Consider the following 25934-nt stretch of genomic DNA (forward strand, 5'->3'; position numbering starts at 1 on the left):
TCCTGTCCTTGTCCTTGTCCCCTGCCCACAGACATCGGTAACCCCTGGGGCCCAGCTACAGGATTCAGCCAGGGGGAAGGAACTTGTGCAGTGCCTTGTGGGGCACCCCTGCGTGGATGTCCCTGAGTGGGAGTTCCAAAGTGTGTGTCCCTGGGTGGGTGTCCCCACGCTTGGCCGTCCCCACGTGGGTGCCCGTGGCTGGGCCCCCGTGCGGGTGCAGCTCAGCGGGGCCGGGCGGGTGCGGGGGCTCCGGGGCTCCCTCTGTCCCTGCCCCCTCCCGCCGGGGGCCGTGTCCGGCAGCGGGGCCGAGCCCGGGGGTCCGCCGGCGCCAGGTACCGGCCGGGATTCCGCGGGGCGGCGGGGGGGCCCCGGTGCCCGGTGACAGCCGGGGGCGGGCGGGCCGGGGCCGGGGCCGGGGCCGGGGGCGGGGGGCCCGGCGAGTTCCTGCCTCCTCGGGAACAAAGGGAACTCTGTCTCGGCATCTGTCACCGCCGCCCACCCAAAACTTTCCGCCGCGCCCGGCTGCCCGCTCGCCGCCGCGGGACGGCCCCGCACCGGCCCCGGCACCGAGACCCCGGCGCGGCCCATGCGAGCGCCCAGGCGGCGGCGGCGGCCCGGGGGTGAGCGCAAAGATGGATCCCGGGGGGCGCGGGGGGAGCGGGGCGGCCCCGCGCCTTTGTGCGGGACGGAGCGGGACGGGCCGCGCCGGCGCTTCCCGAAGTTTGCGGGAGCTGCGGCCGGGGGTCCCGCCCGGCCCCGCTGCAGCTCGGAGCTCCGGCGGAGTTTGCCCGCCCGGGGACGACTCGGCGCCGGCGGCGGAGTGCGGGGGCCGCTCTCCGGCTTCTCTCTGCCTCCGCCGCCCGGGGGGGCCGCGGCCGCCCCTGCCCCGCTTTGTGTCGGCGGCCCCGGCCCCTCGCTGCCTGTTGCGGCCGGAGGGGCGGGCGGCGGGGCCCGGCCTCAGCGCCCCGCTCAGCCGAGCCCCCGGCCCGCAGCGCCGAGCCGAGCCCCGGCCCGTGACAGCCGCCCCCGCTTCCATCCCCGCCGCACAATGACCCCGCGTGGTTCCTCTCCCACTCTCCAGCTCCGGCCTCTTTCTCCTGCTGAGATTGTTTTTGTTTTTAACTTCCCCTCCTCCACCCTACCCCACGCTTGATTTTTTTTCCCCCCTGGTGCGGTGCCCCCCGAGCCCCGTGCGTGCGCTGAGATCCTCCGCACCCCTGGGTGCTGTTTGGTGCCCCTGTTGTCCCGCCGGTGCCGGTCGTTTGTCCCCCCCACCCCGGGAGAGTCTGCCTCGGGATTCCCCCTCATGCGGGCCCGGAGGGGGTGAGACCCCCCGTTGGAGGCGGGGGGAGGTCGGTGGGAGGCCCCTTCCCCTCCCCCGACCGGACACCGCCTGAAGCTCCCTTTGGTTCCCCTCTCCAGGCTTCAGCCAGGGGGGTCCCGCGGGCAGCTCCACCATGTCGGACAGTGACCCGGGGGACGAGGACGGCGCCACATCCCCTGACCCCTCGCAGTGCAAGAGGAAGAGAAGGGGCAACCTCCCCAAGGAGTCGGTGAAGATCCTGCGGGACTGGCTGTACGAGCACCGTTTCAACGCCTACCCCTCGGAGCAGGAGAAGCTCAGCCTCTCGGGGCAGACCAGCCTCTCCGTGCTGCAGGTAGGAGCCGGGCCCCACCCGTTGGGGACACCGCTGGGGACACTGCCATGCGGTGTGGGACAGGAGAACCCCACCGAGGATCCCAAAGATCTGGGCAGGCTGGGATTATTCGCCACAGAAGGGCAGAAAGGAAGTGAGGGAAGGGATGTTTAGGAAGGAAAGGCACCTGTGTGAAGGGAGGGTCTTTTCTGGGAGAGGTCTGAGTCCTGCGGACCAGCTCTGCTGGAGCTGGAAGATGGAGGGACTGCAGTGAGAACAGGCTGGATACCACATCGTCAGCAAGAGATGCACAGGTGGGAAGGTTTTGGGGGATGCTACTTTATCCTGTTCCCCTGGACACCCCCAGCAGGATGACCACCCCCTGCACACAGAGCTGGGCAGAGGACAGCTCTGGGGCTGGGCAGGGCCAGGAGTTGGACTTGATTATCTCTGTGGATCCCTTCCAGCTGAGGATATTCTGTGATTTTAGCCAGAAGGGAGAGGCTGGGCTGCGCTTGGAGTGCCCTGGGCTGGCTGGCCCACCTGGTCCCAGTTACACCAGCTGCATTAAAAGGAGTCCTGTCCAGGAGTCTCCCTGTCCTGCTCCCCACTGTGGGCTGATGTTCTCCATGTGGCACCAGGGTGGGTGCCCAGGCAGGAGCCCTGGACAGCAGTGGGGGTGAGCAGAGCTTGTCCTTCCCACTCTGGTGTGGTCCCTACTGTGTTTGGGGTATCTGGGAGGGCCTGCCCAGCTGCTGGCCCTGTGCTCCATGCTCAGGCCTGGTGCCCTGGGCCCTGTCCCCCTCTCCCAGCCTGACAGGGTGTGGGCTGCTCTCTGCTCTCTGGGTCTGGGCTGCAGTGGGGTGCCGGCAGCAGGCAAGGGCCAGTGGGTTTGCTCCTCTCCTGGAGCTTCTTCTGTACCTCTGGCTCCTCTCCCCGTGGCTCAGCACAGTCCTGGCCAGCTGTCCCAGCCCAGACACTGAGTGTGGGCAGGGGCTTTCTGCTTGCCCTCTTCCTGGGCAGTAAGGCAAACCTGCTCTTTCACTTGAATGCATTTCTGTGAGTGCTGGCTGTGCCACAGAGCCGTGTCCAGCAGCTGCTTGGGGACAGCCTGGAGCCCCTGGCTGGGCTTGAGGCTGAGAGTGGGGGAGCAGCGACAGGCCTGGCCTGTGGGAACTGGGCTGGTGCTGGCCCAGGTTGGCAGTGCCTGGCACATGGGGGCTGCCCCAGGGCTCGGGCGGGACTGGCAGGTGCCTGGCTGGCAGTGCCCTGAGCCCCGTGGGACCTGGGAGGGGTTGGCACCCGAGTGGGCTCGTGTTGAGGTGTGGCCCTGCTGTGTGCAGGGCCACACCTCAACACGAGCTGTTCTTTACCCCATGTGCCCCCTTTACCCACTGTGCAGGGGGTCCCAGCACCATGGCATTCCCCAGTGCCAGCTTGAGGGGCTGCAGAAGGAACCCCTGGGGTTCCCTCTGCCTGCTGGGGTGGAGGCATGGGACACCCTGTGGTCTGGCTATGGGGTTCAGTCTGTGATGCTGATCTGGCCCCTCCAAAAAGCCTCTGGAAAGCAGGGCTCTTCCACAGCCACTGGCCAACCACCCCCCAGTTGTTTATTTGTGCACCCCCTGGCTGCTGCAGTGGCCTGGGGAGCTGGAGCCGTGCACGGCAGCCAGGGATCAGGGAGAGCAGGAAGCCCTGTGCCTCCCTTGCAGGAATTCCAGCGCTAGGAAAGTGGCACCTGTTCCCACTGAGCCTTCCTGGACAGCAGCAGCTTTCCCGGCCTGTGCCCTGCTGTGGGATGGATGGGCTTTTCCTCCCTGTGGAGGAGATGCTGCTCTCACAGTGCAGGGGGACAGATGCTGTCCACGGGACAGAGCAGGATGTGCTGATGGGAGGAAAAGGGATGGACTAAACCCAAGAAACTGCTTCAGAGCCAGAGCATGTCCCAGCTCTGTGACAGTGCCTGCTGTCACAGTGGCTGTGTGTCCCCATCTCTGTGCCCCGTTCTCCAATGGGAATTGAATGCTTGAAGGAGCATGGTGGTGGGGACAGGCAGGATTTTGGGGGTTCTCAGCACTGAGGAGTTGGGCTTTTTGTTGGGAGGCCATCTCTCTGGTTGGGGATCACAGTGGTGGATGGCCAGGATCATGTCAAGGGGACCCAGCTAAGGCCTGCAAGGGAGGGGGTTTGGAACAGAAAAGGGAGTAGGACTGGTGTATTTGGGAGTTTTAATGCCAAATATTGTCGTAAAGAAAAAAATGACAACTGAGATCTTGCTGTGGTTGAAGTTGTGGCAAGTTCTCTGTCCTTGGGGGAAATATTTTCCATAGCTGTTGATTTAGGAAAGATCAGACTTTTTTTTCCCCTTGATTTATTCTCTTCTAATTGTTTTCTAGGAAGAAGGCAGTTATTTAAATGCAGCATTTTATATGAAGATGCTGAAACAATCCATGGCCAAGGCTCAATAACGGCCAAGGGCTGCCAGACGTGCAGCCTCCATGCTGTGCAGTTTGGGAGAGCCTTTAGCATGAGTTGTGACACTGCTCATGGCCAGAGGCGCAGGAAGGTGTCTCTGCTCTCCCATTCCCGGCCCTGTTAGGAGCTGCGGGGCTGCAGCTCCATCACCTGATGGCTTCTAGGGTTTTCCATCTGTGCTGCTCTCCTGCCATCCATCTGCTCTGGCAGCCTTGGTGCTCCTGTCCTGGTTGGCAGCAGTGTGGAAATGGGGCTGAGCTCCAGGATGGGTCACCTGGAGAAGGAAAATCTGTCCCCAGGCCAGGGACCTGCAGGGAGACTCCAAGCTGGCTCTGTGCAATGCAATGGGCTGGGGCATGGCAGGAGCTGTGCTGTACCTGCCTGCAGTGGGGGCACAGCACTGAGCCCCTCCTGCCCTGGGGGCAGCTCTGCTGAGAACCCCCGCAGCTCCTGGGGCTCAGGGCACGGCTGCTGTGCCTGGGGATGGCTCGACCCAGGGCAGCGCAGGCTGTGCCCATTCCTGGGCTGTGATGGAGAGCAGGAGCCGTGGGGCACGGTCCCGCAGGAGGGCTGGCAGGGCCAGGGGCAGCTGGGCCAGGGCGCAGGGAGGAAGGGGCTGCCCCAGGCAGGTGGTGCCAGGCAGGAAGCAGTCGGTGTTGGGGTTTCCGTGGGTGCCAGCACTAGTTGCGTCTCTCTGGAGCTGCACGGGAAGGAGGTGCGGGGCTCAGGGGGGACCTGTGGGAGTCCGGCTGTGTGGGAGCCTCTCGCCTGCTCTGGGGGAACTGCTGCTGCTTTGAGCCGGGGCTGCAGCCCCCGGCTGAACCTGCCGCGCCCTCTCTCCTCGCAGATCTGTAACTGGTTCATCAACGCCCGGCGGCGGCTGCTCCCCGACATGCTGCGCAAGGACGGCAAGGACCCCAACCAGTTCACCATCTCCCGCCGCGGAGGCAAAGCTGGCGACGCGACTGTGCCGCGGGGCGCTGCTGCTGGCCCCGGGGTGCTTGTGGTGCCGCCCACGGGCGCCTCCAAGGTGCTGTCGATGTCGGTGTGCCCGCAGGTACTGTGCCACCCGGCGCGGGCGCTGGCCGTGGTGAGTGCCCACAGCCCCGAGTGGGAGAAGCCCCCCGGGCCCGAGGCCACGGCCAGGGCGGGGCCCGGCGGCAGCACCCTGACCCTGCTGGCGCGGGCCGAGGCGGGCAGCCCCACACCCGGACTCTTCAACACGCCGCCCCCGACGCCCCCTGAGCTCTTCGGGGACGACTTCAGCAGCTTCCAGCTGCTGGTGGAGGTGGCCCTGCAGAAGGCGGCCGAGCTGGAGCGGCAGCGGCAGGGGGGGCAGCTGCCCCTGGCTCCCCACGCCGAGCCCCCCGGAGCCTCCAAATAACCCCGGGCCGGGTCCTGCAGGGTGCCCTTCCCAGGGGTCCGACCCTCCCGGCCTCTGCCTCACCCCCACGGCCCATCCCAGGAGCGGCTCCTGCCCCCGGGGGCTCTGGTGTCTCTCGGCAGCCAAGGCGGCAGAGGAAGGCCGGTCCCACCCTGCCATCCTCCCCTGGAGATGCCCTGGCTGCTGAGGACGGTGCCCCGGCGTGTGCCCAGAGCTCAGCGCTGGCAGTGCCCTGTCCCTGCCGCATGGCCGGAGCGGGCACTGGAGCTCCCCTGGAAAACCTGCTGATCTCCTCCTCTCCTGCAAACAAGGGTCCAGCCAGCACCATTTTTTCAGGAAGACAGAGAGAACCTGTTTTTTTTTAATGCCAGTGTAAGGACTGTGGCTGAAGAGCTTTGTCTCCCAAATCTCGGATCCTTTCTCCCTGCCACCCTTTCCCCCCGGCCCCCTTTTTGTTTTTGGGGGCCTTTCTGTTTCCCGGTGCTGGCCTGCCTTGCCCAGGGAAGGGCAAAGGACAGATGAACTGGAAACATGGAGTCTGTGGCATTTTAACATGGAAAAAATAGGACCCTCCTCTTCCTTTTTAGGTTGTTGTGGATGCTGCCAGTAGAAATCTCTATGGTGCTGTTTAGCAAGTTTTTTGTTGAAACATTTTCCCTTTAATTGTGATTTATTACATGATGATTACTTTTTTTTTTTTTTTTTTTAATCTGTAAACATTTCCACACCTTCCCCCTCGAGTTCATGCCGAATGTGTGCACGCTGTGCCCGGAGCAGCGAGCCCTGGCAGAGCTGAGACTGTGAATTTTGTACCCGACTTCATTTCCTTTTTAATTTTATTTTTTGTTTTTCCATAAAACCTTTGGAAAGAGGCGTGGTGCGGGCACGGCCATGTGCGTCCTGCAAGTGCAGCGCTGGGCGGGCGGAGGATGGAGATGTCGCTCCCTGTCCCCTCCCCTCGCAGCGTGAGTGTGCGGTGCTGGGGACCTCTAGTGACAAACTGGCGTGAGCTGGGATGGCCGGGCCTGCGGGTGTTCGGGGCGCCGGGGCAGCAGCTCCTGGCTGGGTGTCGCTTGCTGTCCCCGGGCTCTGTGTGGGGCAGGAGTCCCTGTGGGATGTGGGTCAGTGGCTGTGCCCTGGCCCGGGCAGTGCCAATCCACTCGGTAATTAGCCCGATGCGGTGGTGACTGCAGGGGGTGAAGCCGCAGGACTGGGAGCTCTGCCGGGAAGGGGGAGAGCACCGGAGGGGACGGCACTGGAAGGGAAAAGCACTGATTTGGGGGACTGGTGAGTTCCCGCCCCCCATTTCTTCAGAGGAAGGTGCCCGGGAGGGGCTGCTGTGGGAAGGTTTTCCAACAGCATCACCTGGGCAGGTGCCCTGTGCAGTGCTGGGGGGCACCGGGGCGGGTGGGTGCCCATCATGTGCCTCTCACCCCCACCTCCATTTTCATGTCCAGCCTTCGTTTGCCCTTTGTCTCCTTCCCAGGGAAAGTCCTCAGTTTTGGGACTCTCACCTTGTCGCCCCCCTGCAGCTCTGTCCCTTGCCCTGGGGCAGGGAGAGGCTCTTGGGCCTCCTGCTCTCTTGTCCCAGTCAAACCCGAGTGGTTTCCTTCCCCCGAGCTGTGCCTGTGCCAGGGGCTGGTGCTGCTGCCCTGGGATGGAACACAGAGTTGGGAGGCCAGGAGTTACTGGAATTAAATTTATGGAGAAATAACAAACTACTGTAAATATATTTTTGTTTGTTTTTCTATTGTCAAATAAAAGTTTTTAGTTTTGGTTGTTATTTTTAAATATGAGCTGTGTCTCACAGTGAGCTGTGTCATTTGTGGGTTCTCCACCCACAGGAGAAAGCCCTGGGCCACCCTAGAACAGCACACTGGTGTCCCGCACTATCTACGGGCTTTGTGCTTGGGGTTAGAGATGTGGGATGGGGCACATTCCCATGGGGAGTGGGGGGCTGGAGCGAGAGCAGGGTCTGTCAGCCCAGCTCGGGGGTCGGCACTGTGACAGGGGGTCACAGCTGGGGACACTACAGCTCTGCTGCCCCTCATGTGGCCCCAGGCAGACCTCGTGGCTCCTGAGCTGCACACGGGGGTCTGTGCCTCCGGCAGGGCCAGGAGACCCCCGGGCAGCTCCAGCAGAGAGCAGCAGCTCCTGGGGGCTCAGGGACAGCGAGCTGGGTGGAGGTGCCGAGGGACAGCCTGGGGCACAGGGGGAGGCACCGCCCTGACCTGCCCCCACACCCACCTCCAGCGCCTCCCAGGGCAGCAGCTGGTGCTGGTGCTGGTCCTGGGAGCGGCCCTCCAGAAGGGTCCCCAGCCCTGCAGCCCCCCCAAGGCCCCGGGCTCTGACCCAGGCACACTCAACAGCCTCATTAATGTGACACTCCTACTTCCCAGGGTGGTTTGGGTCGGAAAGACCGTAAAGACCATTTAGGCACAGCCCCCTGCCTGGGGGCAGGGACAGTTTTTCCACTATCCCAGGGTGCTCCAAGCCGTCTAGCCTGGTCTTTGATTCTTCCAGGGATGGGGCAGCCACAGCTTCTCTGGGTAACCCATGCCAGGGCCTCCACACCCTCCCAGGGAGGACTTTCTTCCCAATATGCCAATATCCTTGATCTCTGATAACGTGAAGCCATTGCCATCTCTTGTCCCAAGTCCCCCTCCAGCCCTCCTGGAGCCCCTTTAGGCCCAGGAAGGGGCTCAGGTCTCCTCGGAGCATTCCCTTCTGCAGCTTGAACACTCCCACCTCTCCCAGCCTTTTCTACTTCTCCAACTACTCCGCCACTGCCAACCCTGCCCCAAACCTCCCCTCAAGTGGGTGGGGCTCCGGGACCCTCCCTGGCAGTGCTCCCCCATTGCTGGGGCGAGGCTGTGCCCAGAACCCCGCACGCAGCGGAGACCGCTGTGCATCCCCGAGGGTCCGCAGCCCGCGGTGGTGCCGTGAGCCGTCCTGGGGTGGCCCCGGGGACAGGCGCTGTTCCGCTCCGGGCGGGGACCCGGCAGAGCCAGCGCCGCGGGGCGTTCCCGGGGACTGGGCCCCGCGCGGAAGGACTTGGGCCCGAGGAAGCCGCGGGAAGAGCCGGGAGCGGCTCCAGGCGCCGGAGAGCGCGGGGCTGCAGCGCCCGGCCGAGACGGGGACACGGCCACGGGACAGAGGCAGGCCCAGCGCCCTCCTGCCCTGCCCGGCGGAGCACGGCGTGGCACAAGGGGAGGCCACGCCCACCGCCTCCCAAGCCCCGCCCTTTCCCACAGCCTCACCGCCATTCGTCTCAGCAGCACGTACTGTGCGGTGATTGGTTGATAAGACTCGGAAGTACTGTGACGCAGGGCCACACCCCTAGTATCCACTGGGGGCGGCCATTTTGTTTCATCCGCCATCTTATGGCAGGGCGCAGCCATTTTGTTAAACGTCACGCCGCGTTGTGATTGGCAGGCAGCCATCTCGTGACACCACCATCCCCACGTGATCTCAGGCCGTCCCGTGATTGGCTTCCCGTGTACTTTGGGCTCAGAACAGGTGAATACAAGGAGTAGGCATGAAATTATTTACAAAAGGGGTGTTAAATATCTGTAACAAATAATTCTCAAATTTATAAAAGGTGTGTCTAAATATGTATAACACATTTTTGTACACGTGTTACACTTATTTATATGTATATGCATATAGAAGTATGTAACTCTACCTCTGTATTTGTTTATGTATTTTAATACATGTAGGGGAATTTAAAATATTGTATTAATTATAAGATACAAAACCATACTAAAATTAATTAATTTTTACAGCTTTATAAATTCACTTACATGTTTAAATAAATGCACATATATACACAAATCCATATTATTTAAGACTACAAATATTATGAGCAAGCCCAGCCCAGGGCAGCAAAGAGAGCTTGACCACTCCATGAGCAGCAGCAGGGAACAGTAAATTATAAAACAAATCACTTAATCCCCACATCTCCTTGGTGTTCCCAGTTTCTCTGCCAGCGACCCCTAAAGCTGCATCCGCCCCAAAACCTGACAGTGCAACCCAACAAAGTCTTTGCCCCCATGGAGTCTTTAGGTTTGAGAAAGGCCTCCAAGAAGAGTCCCAGCTGCTGCCAAACCCCGCCATGTCCTCGCCCCCACCCCCACCAGGTGCCACCTGCACAGACCCCTTCCAACACCTCCAGGGCTGGGACTCTCCCCTGGCCCTGGGCAGCCCTGACCACATTTTCCATGAAGGACTTTCTCCCAATGTAAACTGCCCCTGGAACAACCTGAGGCTGCTTCTACTTGTCCCCTGGGAGCAGAGCCTGACCCCCACCTCCAGCTCAATTTGAATCCCAGCACAGCCAAGCTTCGGGAATTCCATGGCTGGGGCAGAGACCTCAGAGCAGTGTTCATGGACAGCCCCTGACAGCACACAATGGGCAGCAGGCATCGTTCAGGATTTCACTTTTATTTATTTTTTGCCTTCCGGATCACCAACACTCTCACTGAAACCACTGGGATTCCACCTCCACCCCTGTGACAGTAGCACACAATCTCCCAACTTGTTCAAACGTGAAGAGGGAAAAAAAAAAATCCCCAGCAAGATCCCTCAGGATGGGACAATAACCTTCTGTGTGAGAGGGTGGCAAAGAATCAGGGGGTGGCAGCTCTGGCTTCAAGGAACCAGATCGGAAAGGAGACCTACAAAGGGGAAGAAAAAATGGCCTAAAAAATATTTAGCAATCCTTCCTCTACCCAGAGAGCAGGGAGATAAGGAAAAAATAGTCATCTGCTTACACACAGGGTATATATTTTTACACACACTTGGACACACATCTAGATATAGTACATGTAAAAATATATGCTATACATCTGCCCACCCTCGTGGTGGTGTGGGCAGGATCCGTGTGTAGGAATTACTATACAGGTACTACTAAGTGTATATGTGCATATGTACACCCTCCTGTCTCCTCCTGGACACGCTTACCCCACAGCCCCCGCTGCAGCAGCTCCTCTCTCCACCAGCCGGCCAAGGACAACGGTGTGGGAATGGGAAGAGGAGGCAAACCATAGTGATGTGGCTCGTGCTCCTTCAGCTCCGCTCCTTTACCCGGAGAAAGTTCCGGCTCTCGGGATCCCCTGTGCCAGGTTTATTGCACATTTTGCTTCTGGGCTGCATTTCAACCCCACATTCCACAGCCCTGGCGTCCTCTCCCTCCAACAAACTGAGGATAGGGCCCACTGTGCCCGTCCTCCCCCACCCCAGCATCCCCATCCAAGAACACAAAGCCCAGCAGGCTGCTGGCTGGAGAGGTCAGCAGGAATGACACACTACAGGTGTTCTCTGTGGGGACAGGGGTGTCCGGACAAGGGAACCGAAACCATGCAAAGGGTGGGAGAATGGGAGCAGGAGGAGGGAAAAATAAAGGATGAGAAGGGCAGAACAGATCTGAGGAGGAGGAAGAACGCAGCATGGCAAGTGCTCAAGGCTTCATGTTTTCTTGTCCTCTTCTTGTAAACAAGCTAATAATTCTCGTGAGACAGAACAAGTAAAAAGACTGAAGTTCCAAGTCAAGGGGCTGGAGTTCCCAGGAGTCTGTCCAGTCCATTCAGCAACACCACAGCTGGGGAGAAAACGAGGGGCATTTTTTCTTTTTTTAAATTTTTTTTTGTTTGTATTTTTTTTGTTAAAATTTTCATTACTTAAAGCTGAGAGAGAAAAAAGCCAACTCAGGAGCCCTTTTCAAGGATGGCTCATTGTCTCTAGACTGAATAAATCACACTAGTTTTGAGAGAACCTTTTTTTTCCCATTTAATGACTTATAAAAGCCGCGGGCTGGCCGTGGCTGGGCTCAGAGGCGGGTCTGGGCCTCGGGGACGTAGATCTCGATGCTGTCGGCGCTCTCGGTGGCTGAGTTCTGCCGCACAGAGGCCGCGCGCTTGGCCGCCATCAGCCGCTTCCGTGCCTCCTGCCGCTGCTTGTCCGAGTCAGAGCCTTTGTCCCGGCTCAGCTGCGATTTGGACTTGGCCGGCTTCTTTGGCACTGGAGGGGGTGGCTTCTTCTCTTCCTTTAGGGAGACAGTAAGGAAAGACCCACACCTGATACAAATGTGTGCAGCTGGGTGCTGGCTCAGCCCTGGGGGGGCCTTGCCCAAGGGACTGCGATGGTGTCGGGGAGAGCAGCTCTGCAGCCAGACACCCCTCAAATCAACTGCCCTGTTTCTACAAGGAACCATTTTGCATTTCACGGAATCACAGAATGTCCTGCACGGGAAAGGACCCACAATAATCATGGAATCACAGAATGGTCTGGGTTGGAAGATCATCCTGTACCACCTCCTGCCATGGCAGGGATGCCTTCCACTAGACCCTGTCCAACCTGGCCTTGGACATTTCCTGGGATGGAAATCCACACTCCAGGGGCTGATGACCCACAACCAGGATCATCAAGTCCAACCCCTGCACGGACACCTGTAGGACACCCTGTGGCTGGGAGCAGTGTCCAAACACTCCGGGAGCTCTGGCAACCTCAGGGCTGTACACATTCCCTGGGGAGCCTGAGCAGTGCCCAGCCCCCCCTGGGGAGAAACCTTTTCCTGTTATGCACCCTAACCCTCCCCTCCATGCAGCTTCCATCATAAGGGGTTATTCTGGAGTGGCCTGGAGTTCAGAGACTGTCTGGTTCAGCTGCAGCTCAAAGCACAGCACAGGCAGCACAAAGACACAACTTGATGTGGAACTGAGAAATTTTAATAAGCCACTGTACCCTGAGCCACAGTCCTCCCTACCCTTACTGGCAGAGACAGGACCCCACCTCTCCTGCATTTTACAAAGGTTCAAGTTGTTTTTCACATTACTTGGGCACAAGGGATAGTTAAATGCATCGACACAGTGCTAGGAACAGTTGAGGCCCCTGCACCGCTCACCACTCTGGGCTCTCTCCATCCAACACATTTTCCCCTTGTACAAAACTGTTCCAACTGTTACTCAAGAGGAATGGCCTTGGTGCCTTGCAAGGCTGTCAAATGAGAAGTGCAGGATGGCAAAAGCCCTTGGGAGCATCTGCTTGTAGACAAAACCAGACCTCAGTTACCCCAAATGTGTACAACAAAGTGCTGTGGCCACTCCTCAGTGCCCTCGCTCACCTTTCTCTCCGGTGTCTCTGCCAATTGCCAGCTATTAGCTTTGAGGTGGTACAGCTCGTCAAACTTCATGCTGATGTCTTCAATGGACAGCTGGAGGAGATCCCAAAATCCAGCCAAGTCCTGGGCTGTGGGTCTGGGATTGGCATTAGGGTTCTAAAAGGGGAGAAGCATTAAAAACACCATTTCAGAAAGAACACACCCAGCAGAGCAGTGTGCACAGGACCTTCACCCTTTTTATGCCTGACTGCAACCAAACCCAGTGAGAACACTGGGTTTGACACTGGCCCTGAGCATGGACACACAAAGCCATCATTTACAGCCCAAATAATTTCTGCCAAGCTCAGGAAGCAGGTCCTGACTGCACTCCTCCTTACAGCAGAGTAATCCTGAACCAGACACCAAGTGCTGGCATTAACCCCACAGCAGGAACCTCCAACAGCAGGTGCCCAGCATGGCAATCAGAGTGACAACACTGGTTTCTTACACAGAAACCCCCACTTCAGGGGGGGAAATAATGGAAATGGATACCCAGCTCTGATGCCTGGATGCGCAGCACTCCAAGGAGCCAAACTGAGCTTTCATGAGCAAAATTATTTTGCTACATGTCTGCCAAAACAACCTGAAAGCATCAGTACTTCTCAGGCTGGGTTGAAAAATTTTAAGTAGCTCAAGTTTCTTCCAAGAGTAGGATTTTCCCAGTTCCCAGACAGCTGAACCACCACCACAGACCCTGGAAAGCATGGGATCAGATCCGAGCAGCTCACACAAAGCTCTGCTGGTGCTGCTGCTCAGCTGGGATCAGCACTTTACCGCCTCCTGCTCCTCAAGTCTCTCCAAGATTATTTTACATCTAAAGGGGAATTCACCTCTGAGGAAGTTTGCAAAATCCATATTACCATAAAGCTTGAGGGGAAAACTAAACCACAGATTCCATCAATCCCCATTAGCCAGGTCAGCTCTGAGCAAGGGCAAAGCCCTGCATTCCCTTCCAGAGATCAATTCCAGTGACCTGGGGACAGTGTCACAGCCACACACGCAAAGGGAGCATGTGTGGTCAAGAGCAGACCTTTCAAACAGTCTCCCCTATCTGGCCTAGCCTCAGGGGTTTGCCTCAAAAAGACCTTCAGAAGCAGGAGGCACCTCTGTGCTAACCCAGCCTTCCCCCAGCTGGCACTGCAGGCTGTGGCCTTGTTTTCACAGGGACTGCAGCCTGTTAACACTGACCAAGTCCTTGTAGTGCAGTTCAAAGAGAGGAATCCTCTCAGAAACCAGGAAAAAGAGATCCAGACTCACCAAGTTTTGCTCACAGAGGCCGTGGAATTGCTGGAACTTCTGTGACATTAGTAACTGTGCACTGCCCACTGCACTCAGGACTTTTCCTAATACTGTGGGGGACAAAAAAAAAAAAAAAAAAAAAAAAAAAAAAAAAGGAAATAAAAAGACCTGAATTGAACAGACTATTCATTGTAGCAATGAGTTCCAGCATTTCTGGAGCAAGGAAACACTGGAGTCATCAGAAAAGGAGTTTCAGAGATTTCAGAGATCCTGAAGGTACCAACTGCTCTCACGAACAAGATGTTTTTGCATTTGTCTGCCATTGCTCCTTCTGGCCAAAAAAGACCTGGCTGAGGACATTACAATATCCAAGCTGGCAGGGAGCTCCTGAAACTGCCCTCAGACCCTCAGAGAACCACCAGCACCACCTCAGTGAAGCCTGCTGGCACCTGCTTAGAGATCCCAGCCTGCTCTCCCAGCCCTGCCCAGGGGAAAGGTGACCAAGCTGACGCAGGGACCACTCTCCAGCCTCCCTGTACCAGCACGGATTAACACACAGACCAGGGCTTTTAACATCCAGGACTTTATGCTGCTCTTAATGGGTTTTCCAAGCAGCCTCTGGGCATGGACATGTTCCTCTGCTCATTAGAGGAAATACAGTCTGAGCTTTTCCTTCCCAGAGGCAGGTTCAGAGCCCCACGTGCCTGCAAGCTGCATCACCAACAGGGACCACTGAGTCCTGATCCTGCTCTGCTGCTGACCCTGAGCCTGCTCAGCAGATCCAGGACGGATGAGCACACCCTGGGCTCTCCCACCCACCAAGACTGTGGTTACACAACCAAGCAGCCTGCTCCTGGCACACAGAACAATGCCATGCAGATCTTCCTGTCTTTCCTTGCTACAGGTCAAGCCAGGCCAGCCCCGAGGCAGGGAGATTCCCTGCCAGGCAGCACCTCAGGGAATCAGATTAGGGATTAGCTCCTGGAGACCCAGCAGTGACAGTGAGCTAAAACTGAGCCTCACCTTTGTTTCACCTTTCTCAGGTTTTAAATCCATCAAAACCAGGCTCCACGCAAAGATCCTGCCCTTTGCAGCCTTGACATCCACTCCTGTCACTCTGCATGCACCAGAGGCAGGATCCCCACTGTAAAAAGCCCAGGTTTTGCCAAGACATTTGAAAATAGAGGAACAAGACCAGCTGGTACTGAACCACATAAAAATCAACTGGCCTCATGCTCCCTGTTCCATGCTTTTGGTGTGCCCAGCACAAATTAGTGAGGCTTTCCCATGTGAAGAAACCTCTTCCTTGATTTAAAGACCAGTTCATCAACTGAACTGAGCAAACAAGGTCCAAAGTTGTGTTACTTCTGCCCCCTGCCTCTTTCAGAGTAATGGGTAAGGCAGGGAGAGATCCCACAGCCTCCCTGAAAGCTTTTTCCATTTGACCTTTTTTAAGACTAAATCCATTTAAGCTTTTAGCAGTTTTGAGTGGTCAGAAGCCACACCATGCCCCATACATCTTTTCATGCTGCATCACAGCATTATGTTGTACTCCATTTGCTACAGCAAGCTACATTACCCTTTCCAAGGAAAAGGCATTCCTTATCTCATCCTCATCTCCATGCTCTGGCTCTGTGGGCTGTCAGCAATTTCATAGAAGCCCAGAATGGTTTGGTAGGGAAGGGACCTTAGAGCTCATCTCATTCCATGGGCAGGGACACCTTTCACTAGACCAGGCTGCTCCAAGCCCTGTCCAACCTGGCATCAGACACTTCCAGGGATGGGGCAGCCACAATTTAACTGACCCAATACTCAGCTCCAACTCCTTCTTGAGGGAGGAGCTGCTGGGTATCACCACCCACCTTCCTCAGAGAGATTGTTCTCTTTGGTCTCCTGGTCCATCTGGCGGCACCAGCCCTCCAGGCGCTCGGTCTCTGCCTGCAGCAGCTTCAGGAACCAGAAGCCGTCCCGCCGGCAGGGCCCTGCCTGCGCCGGCTCCGACGGCGACGTGGAGGAGCTCTCGAGCCAGGGGTCAGGAGGAGGGAGAGAAGAAGGCTCCAGGGCTGGGTCGTTGTTTTCTCCATAGGAGAGGTTTCTCTTAATCTGTGAGGGCTTGGCTGGTTGCCTGGTGGAGGCATCAACACCAACAGTGTTGTTGTGCTGAGGGCACTCAGCGAGGCTTCTCTCAGATGATTTACAGCTGGAATTATTGGGCTCCTGTGTGTCAGAGTCTGTGTCCTGTTTGGAGGACATGCTGCGAGAGTGGCTGTTTCTGCAGGGATCAAAAGCCATCGTTCAATAGCAGGGCTCAGCCTGGCTGGCCTTCCACACCGACAGCAAAATCCATGGCCACAGCAGAGCCCCCCCGTCCCTCCTCACACACAGACACACCACACACTCACACACAATTACAAGGTTGCCTGCTTACTGCAGCCGCCGTTCAGAAGAGAGGGCTAACGTATGACTATAATTACAGCTTGGAATTTTTTAATTTTTGATGTAATTTCAAGCTCCCATTGATTTGGCTGTTAGAGAACAAATGCTTTTTGCAGCAGGTGTGCGGGGCTCTCCGTGGGCCCCATTCAACACCACTCACTGGCACAAAGCAGGGAAGAAGGTCTAAGCACAAGTGGGGGAGGCACAATTTAAAATAAAAGGAAACTGCACAAGTTGCGTCTCACTTACCGCCACTCGTCCTCTACCTGTACCCCGATGGACTGGAATTTGGTGGCTGGTGGAGGAGGCTCCTCTTTTGCCACTGGCTGAAGGCAGTCAACCTTATTGAACAACAAAAAAAAAAAATACAGACAAAAACAGACAGAAAAACTTGTGGCTGGAATCCATGTCAGTAGACCAGGAGTGTGCACACACAGAGAGCATGCTGACACCACATGGGAGGGCTGGCTAAGGACAGGCACAAGGCTACTGCTCAGCTCTGCTCCCACCTCAGGAGCAGGGCTGTGTCCTGCCAGGCTGCTGCCACCACCTCTGCCAGGAGCCCTAGGCTCTGCATGGCTGGGGCTGTGTCCCTGTGCCTGTGGCATCCCACACAGTCAGGGACCATGGCATCTAAGGGAGGACAGCAAGGTGATTGAGACTGACAGTAAAGCCTCTCTTCCAGGGATTCACACCCTCCATGGCTCTGGATAAGAGGGTTAGAAGGTTTTAGGAAAGAAATCCAGGTGACTTAAGAACCAGCTCAGAAAAGGAAAAGCAGTGGAAAGCAGTCAGACTCTCCAGTGTGTTTCCCTCCCCTCACTGCCCACCAGCCTAGCTGAGAGCCCTTCACTGTCACCTGTACTGAGTCAGCCTTGCTGTAAAGCTGATGGAGCACTCATTCAGCACAAACACAACAGCTCAAAGCTCAGATCCTGCACTTGGAGCTGCCCAAGTTCCCCTCTGCTGGTAACCAGCACCTGGGACAGAACCAGAGCTCACAGTCACCTGTGACCGAGAAACGCATCCTAGAGGAGAGCACAGCCCCAGAGGATGCATTTTGCTGACTAAAGCACCAATTTACACTACTCAATGGGCTCTTGTTTCACTGCTTTATCCACGGGTCATTTCCACCTATTCCCACAGTTAAATGCTTCCAGCAAGGGAAGGGAACCTGCTGGGAACATGGGGTAGCAAGGAATTGCACCCTCCAGCCTGCAGCCCTGGGACCATTTGGCACTGCAGCAGCCCTTCCCACATGGACATCGAGCAGAACGGACCTCTCGGGGGAGAATTGTCTCTACAACCACGAGGGACAAGGAGCAGACTGGAAGCAACGCAGAGTACAGGGAACAGACAGACCAGCAGCAAAAGGCCTCTTCAGAGGGACTCACCCAGTTAACATGGCCCCTCTGCTCTAGAAAACATTTTAAATTTCTACTAAAATAGCTTAGTCCTTTCTGGGCTGTTAAGGAAAGTGCTGCTGTCTCTCACCCTGGGAACACAGGCAAGGCAGTGAGTGTCCCTTGCTAGTCTAAGTGAGCTCAGATGCACACCTGGTCACAGAAAAGACACATGCTAAATGGATGGGGCAAGGACATTCCTTGGGACAAAGGAAAACAAACTATTCCATACTTGTATTCCTATAGATGATAACTTTCTTTTGGGGATATTCTCCACTTTAGGCTCTTCGTTAGTCAGAGTCCCTTTGTCACTTTTCAAAGTTGCATTTTTCTGAGGTAACTCTGGAGTGTCTCTGGCCGGAGTCACGACGCTGCCCCTGGTGACGCTGGGCGTCCTGGTGCTGTCCAAGCTGTCTGAGGAATTGCTGAGCCCCGACTGGCTGGTGACCTCACTCTTGTGGTCCTGGCTGTCCAGGTAGGTGTCCTGGGCTGACTCAGTGCTGCTCTGCACAGTGACAGAGATGAACGGCTTGGACGTGGTCCGAGGTGGGACGGGAGGTGGAGTCTTTTTATATGCCACTAGGCATGATGAACCTGCAGGGACGGAGGGGGACAACGGAGAACACAGGAGACAGGTTGGAGGGAAAGAGATACAGTGGAAGAGAGAGAAAAAGCAGGTCAGTCACGACATCCAAGAGGAGCCTCCGAGCAGCAGCTGGAGGCAGAGGTGCAGAACCAGCCCACAGGCAGCAGCTCACGCCAGGGACCCACACCAAAGCATAGGGGAAGCGAAGGCAGAGCCAGAGCTAGCTTACAAAAGAAGTCAAAAGGAATACCATGATGTGTGGAAATGTGGAAATGGAGAGGAGGGACAGAAAAGCCTCCCAAGAATGCTACAGGATTTGGCAGGTGTAAGCCTCCACAGCTGGGAAATATTCTTTGGCTAAACCCTATGTTTTAGTGTCCTAGTACAGCCAAGTGTCTCAGCTCTTTGTCCCATCAGTTGACGAGTTTCAATATCTGGATCAGGGTGATGGTTTTTCCTATAAAAATGGAAAGAAGCCATAAAATTTGTTAGATGTTCATGGCAGGAACACACATTTGAAGCCCCTGACAAGCCCAGCTGCTCCATGCCAGAAGAAAAGACATTGTCTGGATGCAACAGCCCAACAGTGGTGAGGCTGCTACTCCATGGCCCCAGATCCAAGTGGCAGCAAGGCTGGAGACATGTGCCCAGAAGACACAGAACACACATATCCCACCTGATAGACAGGGATCCACTTAGGGATAGATACATGGCTGGCCACACAAACCTGGACAGCAGCCACAGCCCCAACCTGCTCCTGTCTCTGGCTAGCCAGGATGGAAGTCCATCAATGAAAATAAATGTAAAATACAAGTAAAATCCATGTGGATGCTGCAGCAGCCATGTTTAGGCTCTCAGTCTGCCCAGGATATAAAAGCCCCTGAGGCCACAGTCCCACTCCAGCTGCTGTGCATGCAGGACAGGCTGCACTGGGCAGGGCATGGCCAAACACACTGAGCAGCCACCTTCCTACACACACCTGACCCCCTTTCCCCTCCTAACCCTGCACTCAGTCTTCCCCAGGTCACTAGACTTCCTTTCTTATCCTACCTCTACCCTACCACTAGACTCCCTCTTCTTATCATTCCTGCCATTAAGTCCTGTGCAATCCCAAACTGCTTTTCCGCTGCACCCCATAATACATCCCAGCCCTTGCCAGCAGCCTCCTTAGTCCCAGAGATCTGCAGTTACTCCTCACTCCACACCAGCCTCAGCATTTCCAGTGGAGCCAGAGCCAGTTCCCAGCATCCCTGGGAGCCACATTCCCTGTGGGGCAATCAGAGCTGCTCCAGGAGCAGCTCTGATTGCTTACTTACTTAGTGTCTTACTGACACTATGGGGACATGCCTGCACTTACACATCCCACTATTTACCATATTAAGAGCTAAAGCTCCACTTCAAAGGAAGACCTAAAAGGGAGGAATTACAGAGGAGGAGATCTGTGTTTCCAGCAGCATTTCTGTGCCCAGAGATGCTGAGCAGCACCATAATGATGCTGCTGGCAGAGGAGAAGAGAGAGGCCTGTCCAGGGCTGCCAACCCAGCTGCCTCCAGCCTGGATCTGCACAGGAGCTCAGAAAGCACCTAATGCATCCCAGTTTCCTTAAGCCACTACACCAAGTCCAGCACAAACTGAGCAGCATCCTGATGGCAGGACCCATCACCCTCTGCCTCACGCGGGTGAGGGGTGGCCACAGTCCCCCTGCCAGAGCTGCCTGACGTGGAGCATCACCTCCAACAGCAATTCCTTGGCCCAGTCTCATGGCCTGACTCACACAGCCCATCTCAATGGAGCCGTGTAGGAGCAGCCTGACCAGAGCATGGCAAAGGCACCCCTGGATCAGCTGTGCCTAACCCCAAAACAACAGGTTACTCTGTTACTGCACCAGGGCTACAGCAGCCACTGGTCAGGGCAAGCCAGAGCCACCCCACCTGGGAGAGGTGAAAGCATGTCACATGTCCCTTCAGTTAAATCCCTCCACACGGCCCCTATTCTTCTCCAGGGACAGTGCCCAGGGTGCCCTGCTACCCATAGCCCCTGTGACACCATCCTGCTTGGAGCTGGACTGGCCACAGCCCCCTTGGTGGCTCAGCTGGCACGGCCACCAAGAGCCCAGCCCAGCTCCTCAGTTGCTGTGGGCACTGCAAGGGCTGGGGCTGGGGCAAGGACACTGATGGTTACGGACATGGAACAGCCTGGCCAGGCAGAACGAGGGGAGGGCACGGCAGCACAGAGCTCCTGGGGCAGATCAGTGGTGTCCAGGGCCAGTAAGCCAGACCCAAAGTCATTGTCCACCTACCAACAGACAGCACAGACACTGCTTGTGCTGCTCTGCTAAAGGGGGAACCACAGGATCCCCTTGGCATGTTCCTGGGATCCCTTCGTGCCACCTGGCTTGGCTGAAGGGCAGCACAGGCTTTGCTGGAAGGGAAAGACCCAGGACCAACAAAACACACCCCTTCTCCTGTATCTGTGCTCAAAGGGTGCACTGCCTGAGCTACTAAAGCAAGTCTAAGGCTCTAAGAAATATTGCAAATGACAAACACAAAAGGATCAGGAGCTTTGAACAACTGGGGATGCATTAGTTAGTGCAACTGCAAATTAACACCACTGAAGCCCTCTGCCAACATAAAACAGGACTTCTGACTGCCCAGCAATCTCAGAAACCACAGCTTCTTAGAAAGGGCTTCACAAACCAAAGGCAGAGCAAGCCCATCCAGAAGAATCTGTCCTTGGCCCCCAGCACAACACTGAACTAAGGCTCAGTGCTTCCTGCATCTGTGGGAGGAGACAAACGTTGAGGAAGACAAGAACACCCCAGTGCTTCCACAGGAGAAGCAGGCAGCATTCCCTCCTGGCTCTGAGGCCAATCCCACCAGTCAGGAGCATTCCAGTTGCTGACTTACCCCTCCAAAGGGCAACAGCTCAGCAGCCATGATCTGCTCTGGATTTGCTGAGGTCACAGCCTTTTATATTTTAAAATCAGCTTGTGCTGCAGTGTAGAAGTACAATTCCTGTGGGCACTGGAGCAGGATCATCAGCTCAGTTTGCTTGGGAACATCATCCCTGCTCCAAAAAGGTGTGAAACAACAGGAGAACATGGAAGTCATGCTTAAGCTTCCAGTTTTGCAGCACTAGGCTCTTCCTGCTCACAGATCTTCTAAGGCTTATTTCATCAAGCAGATGGAATTCACAGCATGCTGTGGATGACTGATATTGGGGAGGAGGATGTTTGTTTATAATCTTTCTTCTGTAATTATTTTTAGAAAGCAGCATGTTTCCAAATTAGCACCTTTCACCTGCCCTCAGGGGCTTGGGCAATGCCCACAGATGCAGCCCTGGGCAGGGGAGCTGTTTGCAGAGCCTTATACTGGAGAGTCCTCTGGAGCCTCAAAATCCAGCTGGGCATGCTGGGCTCCTCTCCCTCCCTTTCCAAAGGTGTTTGCTTCTTGGAAGACTAAAAGTAGAGCCACGAGAGAATGTGAAACCCAGCCCCAGTTCCCCCCCACCAGGCTGGTACCTGCTCAGTACCTGGCAGCACCACCATGATCACAGCCAAGGTATCTGCGGGCAGATTTAAGCACCACAATTGCCCTCAAGTGCCAGTGTTCTGCTGCTATTGCTGATTCAATACAGCCTGGTGACATTTCCAATCCTCCCAGTAACTTCAAAGACCTTCTCAAACCATACTTATTTTTATTAAATCACTTCAAAGGCCCCAGCCAGAGTCATCTGTGAAGGCAAACACCCCTGCCCTCAAACATCAGGGCCGGCTGCTATCCCTGTTCTGCTCCATGCATCCCCCTTTCCCCTTGGGAAAGGCTGGAGGAACAACATCATTTCCTCACACAGAAAGCAGAACACTCTGAAATAATCTCTCCTACAAGGCAAACTCATTTGCCTTTTAAATAAAACAGCCATAGAATAATCTTGCAGCAAATGGCATCAGTGGCATTATTCCCTTGGAGATCCCAGCTGCAGGGCTTTGGGCTGGCCTTTGCCACAGGGTGTCCTGGCTGGAAGGAGCTGCTTTGGGAGGCAGTTTCAAACAGCAAAGGGAACTGGAACAGCTGCATTCCAAGTGACCTGACCTCTGATTTTCATCAGCTTCAGGAACACTTCAAGGATGGAGCTGTAATGAACTGTAGGATGTTTTCTTTGTAGAGAGTGGCTATTTCCTCCTGAACAGCATCAATTCACTGGTGAGAGAAGCACAGAAAGGAGAGATGTCATTCCCGAGTACCCCTGCTCCCACAGAGGCTCCTCTGGGAGCAGCCTCCACCCAGCCGTTGCTGCAGCTCCCCTGGAAGAGCTGGTACCAGGCTTGCACACTGCCTTTCAGCAATCTGGCATTTTGGTACACAGAGAAACAACTTCTTAGCTTTAAGCAAATGGCCTCCTCCAAGCCCTCCCTGAGCAGCCAGAGAGGCTGTCCCAGCACTATCAGACCTGTGCCAATGGTCTTTGCTGCCCAGCTGGCTGGGAGACACCTCCAGGTGCTGCTTGGAAAGGTTTGTTACCCCTTGCTCCTGTTCAGGTCCTGGCCACAGCACTCCTGCACAGCCCAAAGGCTCTGCTGGCAGGACAGTATTTTATCATCCATGTATCCATCTGGTACTTGGTGTCAGGAAAAAAGGGACTGCCCTGCACTTGCCTGACCACTCCAAGTACAGCACGTTCCTGTGCATCAGTGGAATGAAAGTACTGGACATATCTGCAGAAAAAGGACCTCAAACTCAAGGGAGCATCTCTCAAATGTTCCAGTCAGAAGCAAATGCAGAAGCAAAGGCTCCCTCTGAATATCAGCTGTGTGTCTGTAGACTAACAGTAGAGCTCTCATCCAGAAATGCACCACAAAATGCTCTGTACAACCATTTGTGCTCTCTGATCAGCCTTGACAGAGATGCCCTCAGAGAAAGCTGTAGCCCTGCTCACCTCAGAGCCACCACACAGGGTGCCCAGGGATGCCTGGGGCAGCCACAGGGGCACTCAGGACTGCATGAGCCCCAGCAGCCAGCTCCAATCACAGATCCAACCACAGACCCAGTCCCTGTACTTTGGGAGGCAACATTTCACCAGAGAAGGAAAGGCTGAGGGCTGTGAACTCTTTACATGAGGGACTTTGGATTTTTCAATGATTAAGCATCACAGAGATGCTCCAATTCGGAGTTCCTGAGCACAGAAATGATAATAAGCACTGATACACTGAGAACTACTAGACTGGGAAGGCAAGGTAGGTTGCTTATTTAAATAAAAAGCCTCTGACTTGTAGAAGGTCACCAATTTAAAAGAGGCAAGAAGCAACAGCAGACACCCCCCAAGAATGCTGGGGTTAAAAATAGGGTACCTCACACTGCTGGCTCCTGACAGATCTGGCCATCTCTCCTTTCAGCAGAGCCTGCTGCAAAGTCAGCAGGGACACAGCGGATGCTGCAGGGGATGCCAGGCACAGGCATGCCCAAACCCAGCTGCAGCAGCTGACACTGGGGCTGCTGTGTGTGCTTCAGGAGACACTGTCATTTCTCCCCACCCTCCCCAAAGTCATTGTCAGGGGTTTTTAAGTGAGTTGAAGCCATGGTGAGCAGCTCCACCCTGCTCCAGCCACACATATAGCAAGTGTTCCTTCTGTGCTGGGGGCTCAGACAGGTCTCCAGCCCAGCCAGCACAGGGCAGCAGCCCAAAGGAGCATTCCCTGCCTCTCCCTGCCCCGGGGTTAATTCATCAACAACCACCAAGGCCCTCAAGCCCAACCATTCTGCCTCAGGGAGTCACCAGGTAGGAGGAGAAAAGCCATGAGCCCGGACTCTGGAGGAGCAGAACTGCATCTCTGGGTGAGGGTGCCTGATCCCTAGGGATGGGTGCCTTGCCAGCTCAGTGCCCATTCAGTGCTGGCACACACTTCTTCCACAGAGGGGCTGGGCTGAAGGGATGCTCCGGTTCAGCTCCTCTGCTCTGTGCTGGGCCTCAGGATGGGCTGATCCCCTCAAAAACCCTCACTAAGGGTGAGGGCTAAGGCTTTTCACACCAAAGAGGTGAAGCAGCACAGACAGTGGGAGCCCTGGCATCTCTGATCAACACCACACCCCTGGTGTGCACCAGGACCCTGCACCAGCCCTGCCAGGTGGGCACAAGAGAGTCACCAGTGACTCCTCCTGCTGCCACACCCTGCCTGGCTCCTCCAGCACAGCCAGGGCTGCCAGAGGAGCTGAAAGCCCACCCAGGCAGCCTGGAGCTCAGTCCTGGTGGCCAGGCACAGCCCTTCCCAGGCAGACCCCTGCACACGGGCACCCTACAGCACTGCATGGTAGGCAGAGGCCATGGGGGCAGGGCCAGTGGAATTCTGATCTCCTGGCAGGTTTTGTAGGAGTACAAAGCTCAGGCAACAGGAGCCCAGCTGGGCTTTAAGGCCACACCATTTCTCCCTGCTGGCCTTTGTGCAGAGGATGCAGAAGTGGGGTCTCACAGTATTAAGGAGCCACCAAGTTGTGAGACTCTGGACTTGCTGCACCACCCAGCAGCCTGTTTGCTACAGACTCCTCCTCCTCATTCCAGGCCCTCCTCACTCACAGCCCCAGAGGGTTCTGACCCTGGCCTAAGCCCTGCCAGCACAGGGGGAGGGAGCAGATCCCTGGCTGCAGCAGTAGGGACACCAGGATGGAGGGGCTGGAACCTTTCTGTGCACACAACTGGAACATGGGACTAGGGAACACTGAGAGTTCACAGTGCTGCTTTTCCTGCCTCTGCAGAAGGGCAAGGAAGCCCTGCAGATACCCTGCCTACACATCTGCACAGAACAGCCTCAGCAGTCCTCTTCAGAGGACCATCAGGAAGGGTCTCAGCTCTGAACCATCCGTGCCAAAGAGCATTTCTAGAGAGAACAGGCACTTCCATCAGCCCCTGGCATTGGAACAGGTCACATGGACCTTCCTGCAGCCAGTGGCAGCTAAGAGAATGCAGGACTGGACAGACTGGAACACACAGCACCTCACAAAGCCTGCCCAGCAGCTCAGCACCCACCACTTCCAGGAGATACGAGGACCACTTCAGAACTACAAGGACCACAGCGCGTCAGCCAAAAGCTCCTAAGACAGTGAGACAAGCTGTGCTGAAAGGAGCTGCCACAAGAGCAGCAATCCTTTCTGCTGATGCACTGAAGCACCATCCACTTCATCTGCCTGATGCAGGGTCCTGTGCCTGTAGCATCTCATCCAGCTGAGGCAAATAAAGCTCAGCAGCAGCACAAGGAAGTGTCCACTGGACTCAACCACACACACAGGTGGTCAGTGCAGCAGCACGAGCACACAGTGCCCAGGGCAGCTCTAACAGCATCAGCCAGCAGCTCAGAGACAAGAAAGACCTGCTAGCACAACAGGAGAGGGAAAACACAACTGAAGATATGTAGAGATTTGCATTCCAGACAGTATTTCCCAGGAGTGGCACTTATTGCAGGCAGGGCCCATCCCTCCTTGCTTTTAAACACTTTTAAACACTTTTTCAATATTCAGTGGTAGTCCCAAAATGTCGATTCTGTCACTATGGGACTGCAGGGTCTGTTCTGGCAGCTGCACTCTGCAGCCTTGTGTCTGGGCTGGTTTGGGCTCTGCAGGCTTGAGTGTCT

The 25934-nt window shown here is 56.0% G+C and overlaps 2 protein-coding genes across 3 annotated transcripts in view; one reads left to right on the forward strand and one right to left on the reverse strand.

The window, feature by feature from the left end:
• The first annotated feature begins 578 nt into the window (after positions 1-578).
• TGIF2 (TGFB induced factor homeobox 2) lies at positions 579-7292 on the forward strand. Its single transcript, XM_050982262.1, has 3 exons — positions 579-620; positions 1423-1658; positions 4960-7292. The coding sequence occupies exons 1-3, from the start codon at positions 587-589 to the stop codon at positions 5494-5496; spliced, it is 807 nt and encodes a 268-aa protein (XP_050838219.1). The 5' UTR covers positions 579-586; the 3' UTR covers positions 5497-7292.
• Positions 7293-9923: 2631 nt separating this feature from the next.
• The window catches only part of DLGAP4 (DLG associated protein 4), a 59616-nt gene continuing 43605 nt past the window's right edge, over positions 9924-25934 (reverse strand). For both annotated transcript variants that reach the window (XM_030230910.2, XM_030230912.2), the window contains 6 exons: positions 17963-18324; positions 16577-16668; positions 15754-16163; positions 13910-14001; positions 12617-12769; positions 9924-11539 (listed from right to left, as the gene is read on the reverse strand). In XM_030230910.2, the coding sequence (XP_030086770.2) occupies positions 11324-11539; positions 12617-12769; positions 13910-14001; positions 15754-16163; positions 16577-16668; positions 17963-18324 (1325 nt within the window). In that variant the 3' untranslated portion in view covers positions 9924-11323. The remainder of the gene's footprint in view (positions 11540-12616; positions 12770-13909; positions 14002-15753; positions 16164-16576; positions 16669-17962; positions 18325-25934) is intronic.

This window comes from Serinus canaria, chromosome 20 (assembly GCF_022539315.1).
Source record: "Serinus canaria isolate serCan28SL12 chromosome 20, serCan2020, whole genome shotgun sequence".
Taxonomy (NCBI): domain Eukaryota; kingdom Metazoa; phylum Chordata; class Aves; order Passeriformes; family Fringillidae; genus Serinus; species Serinus canaria.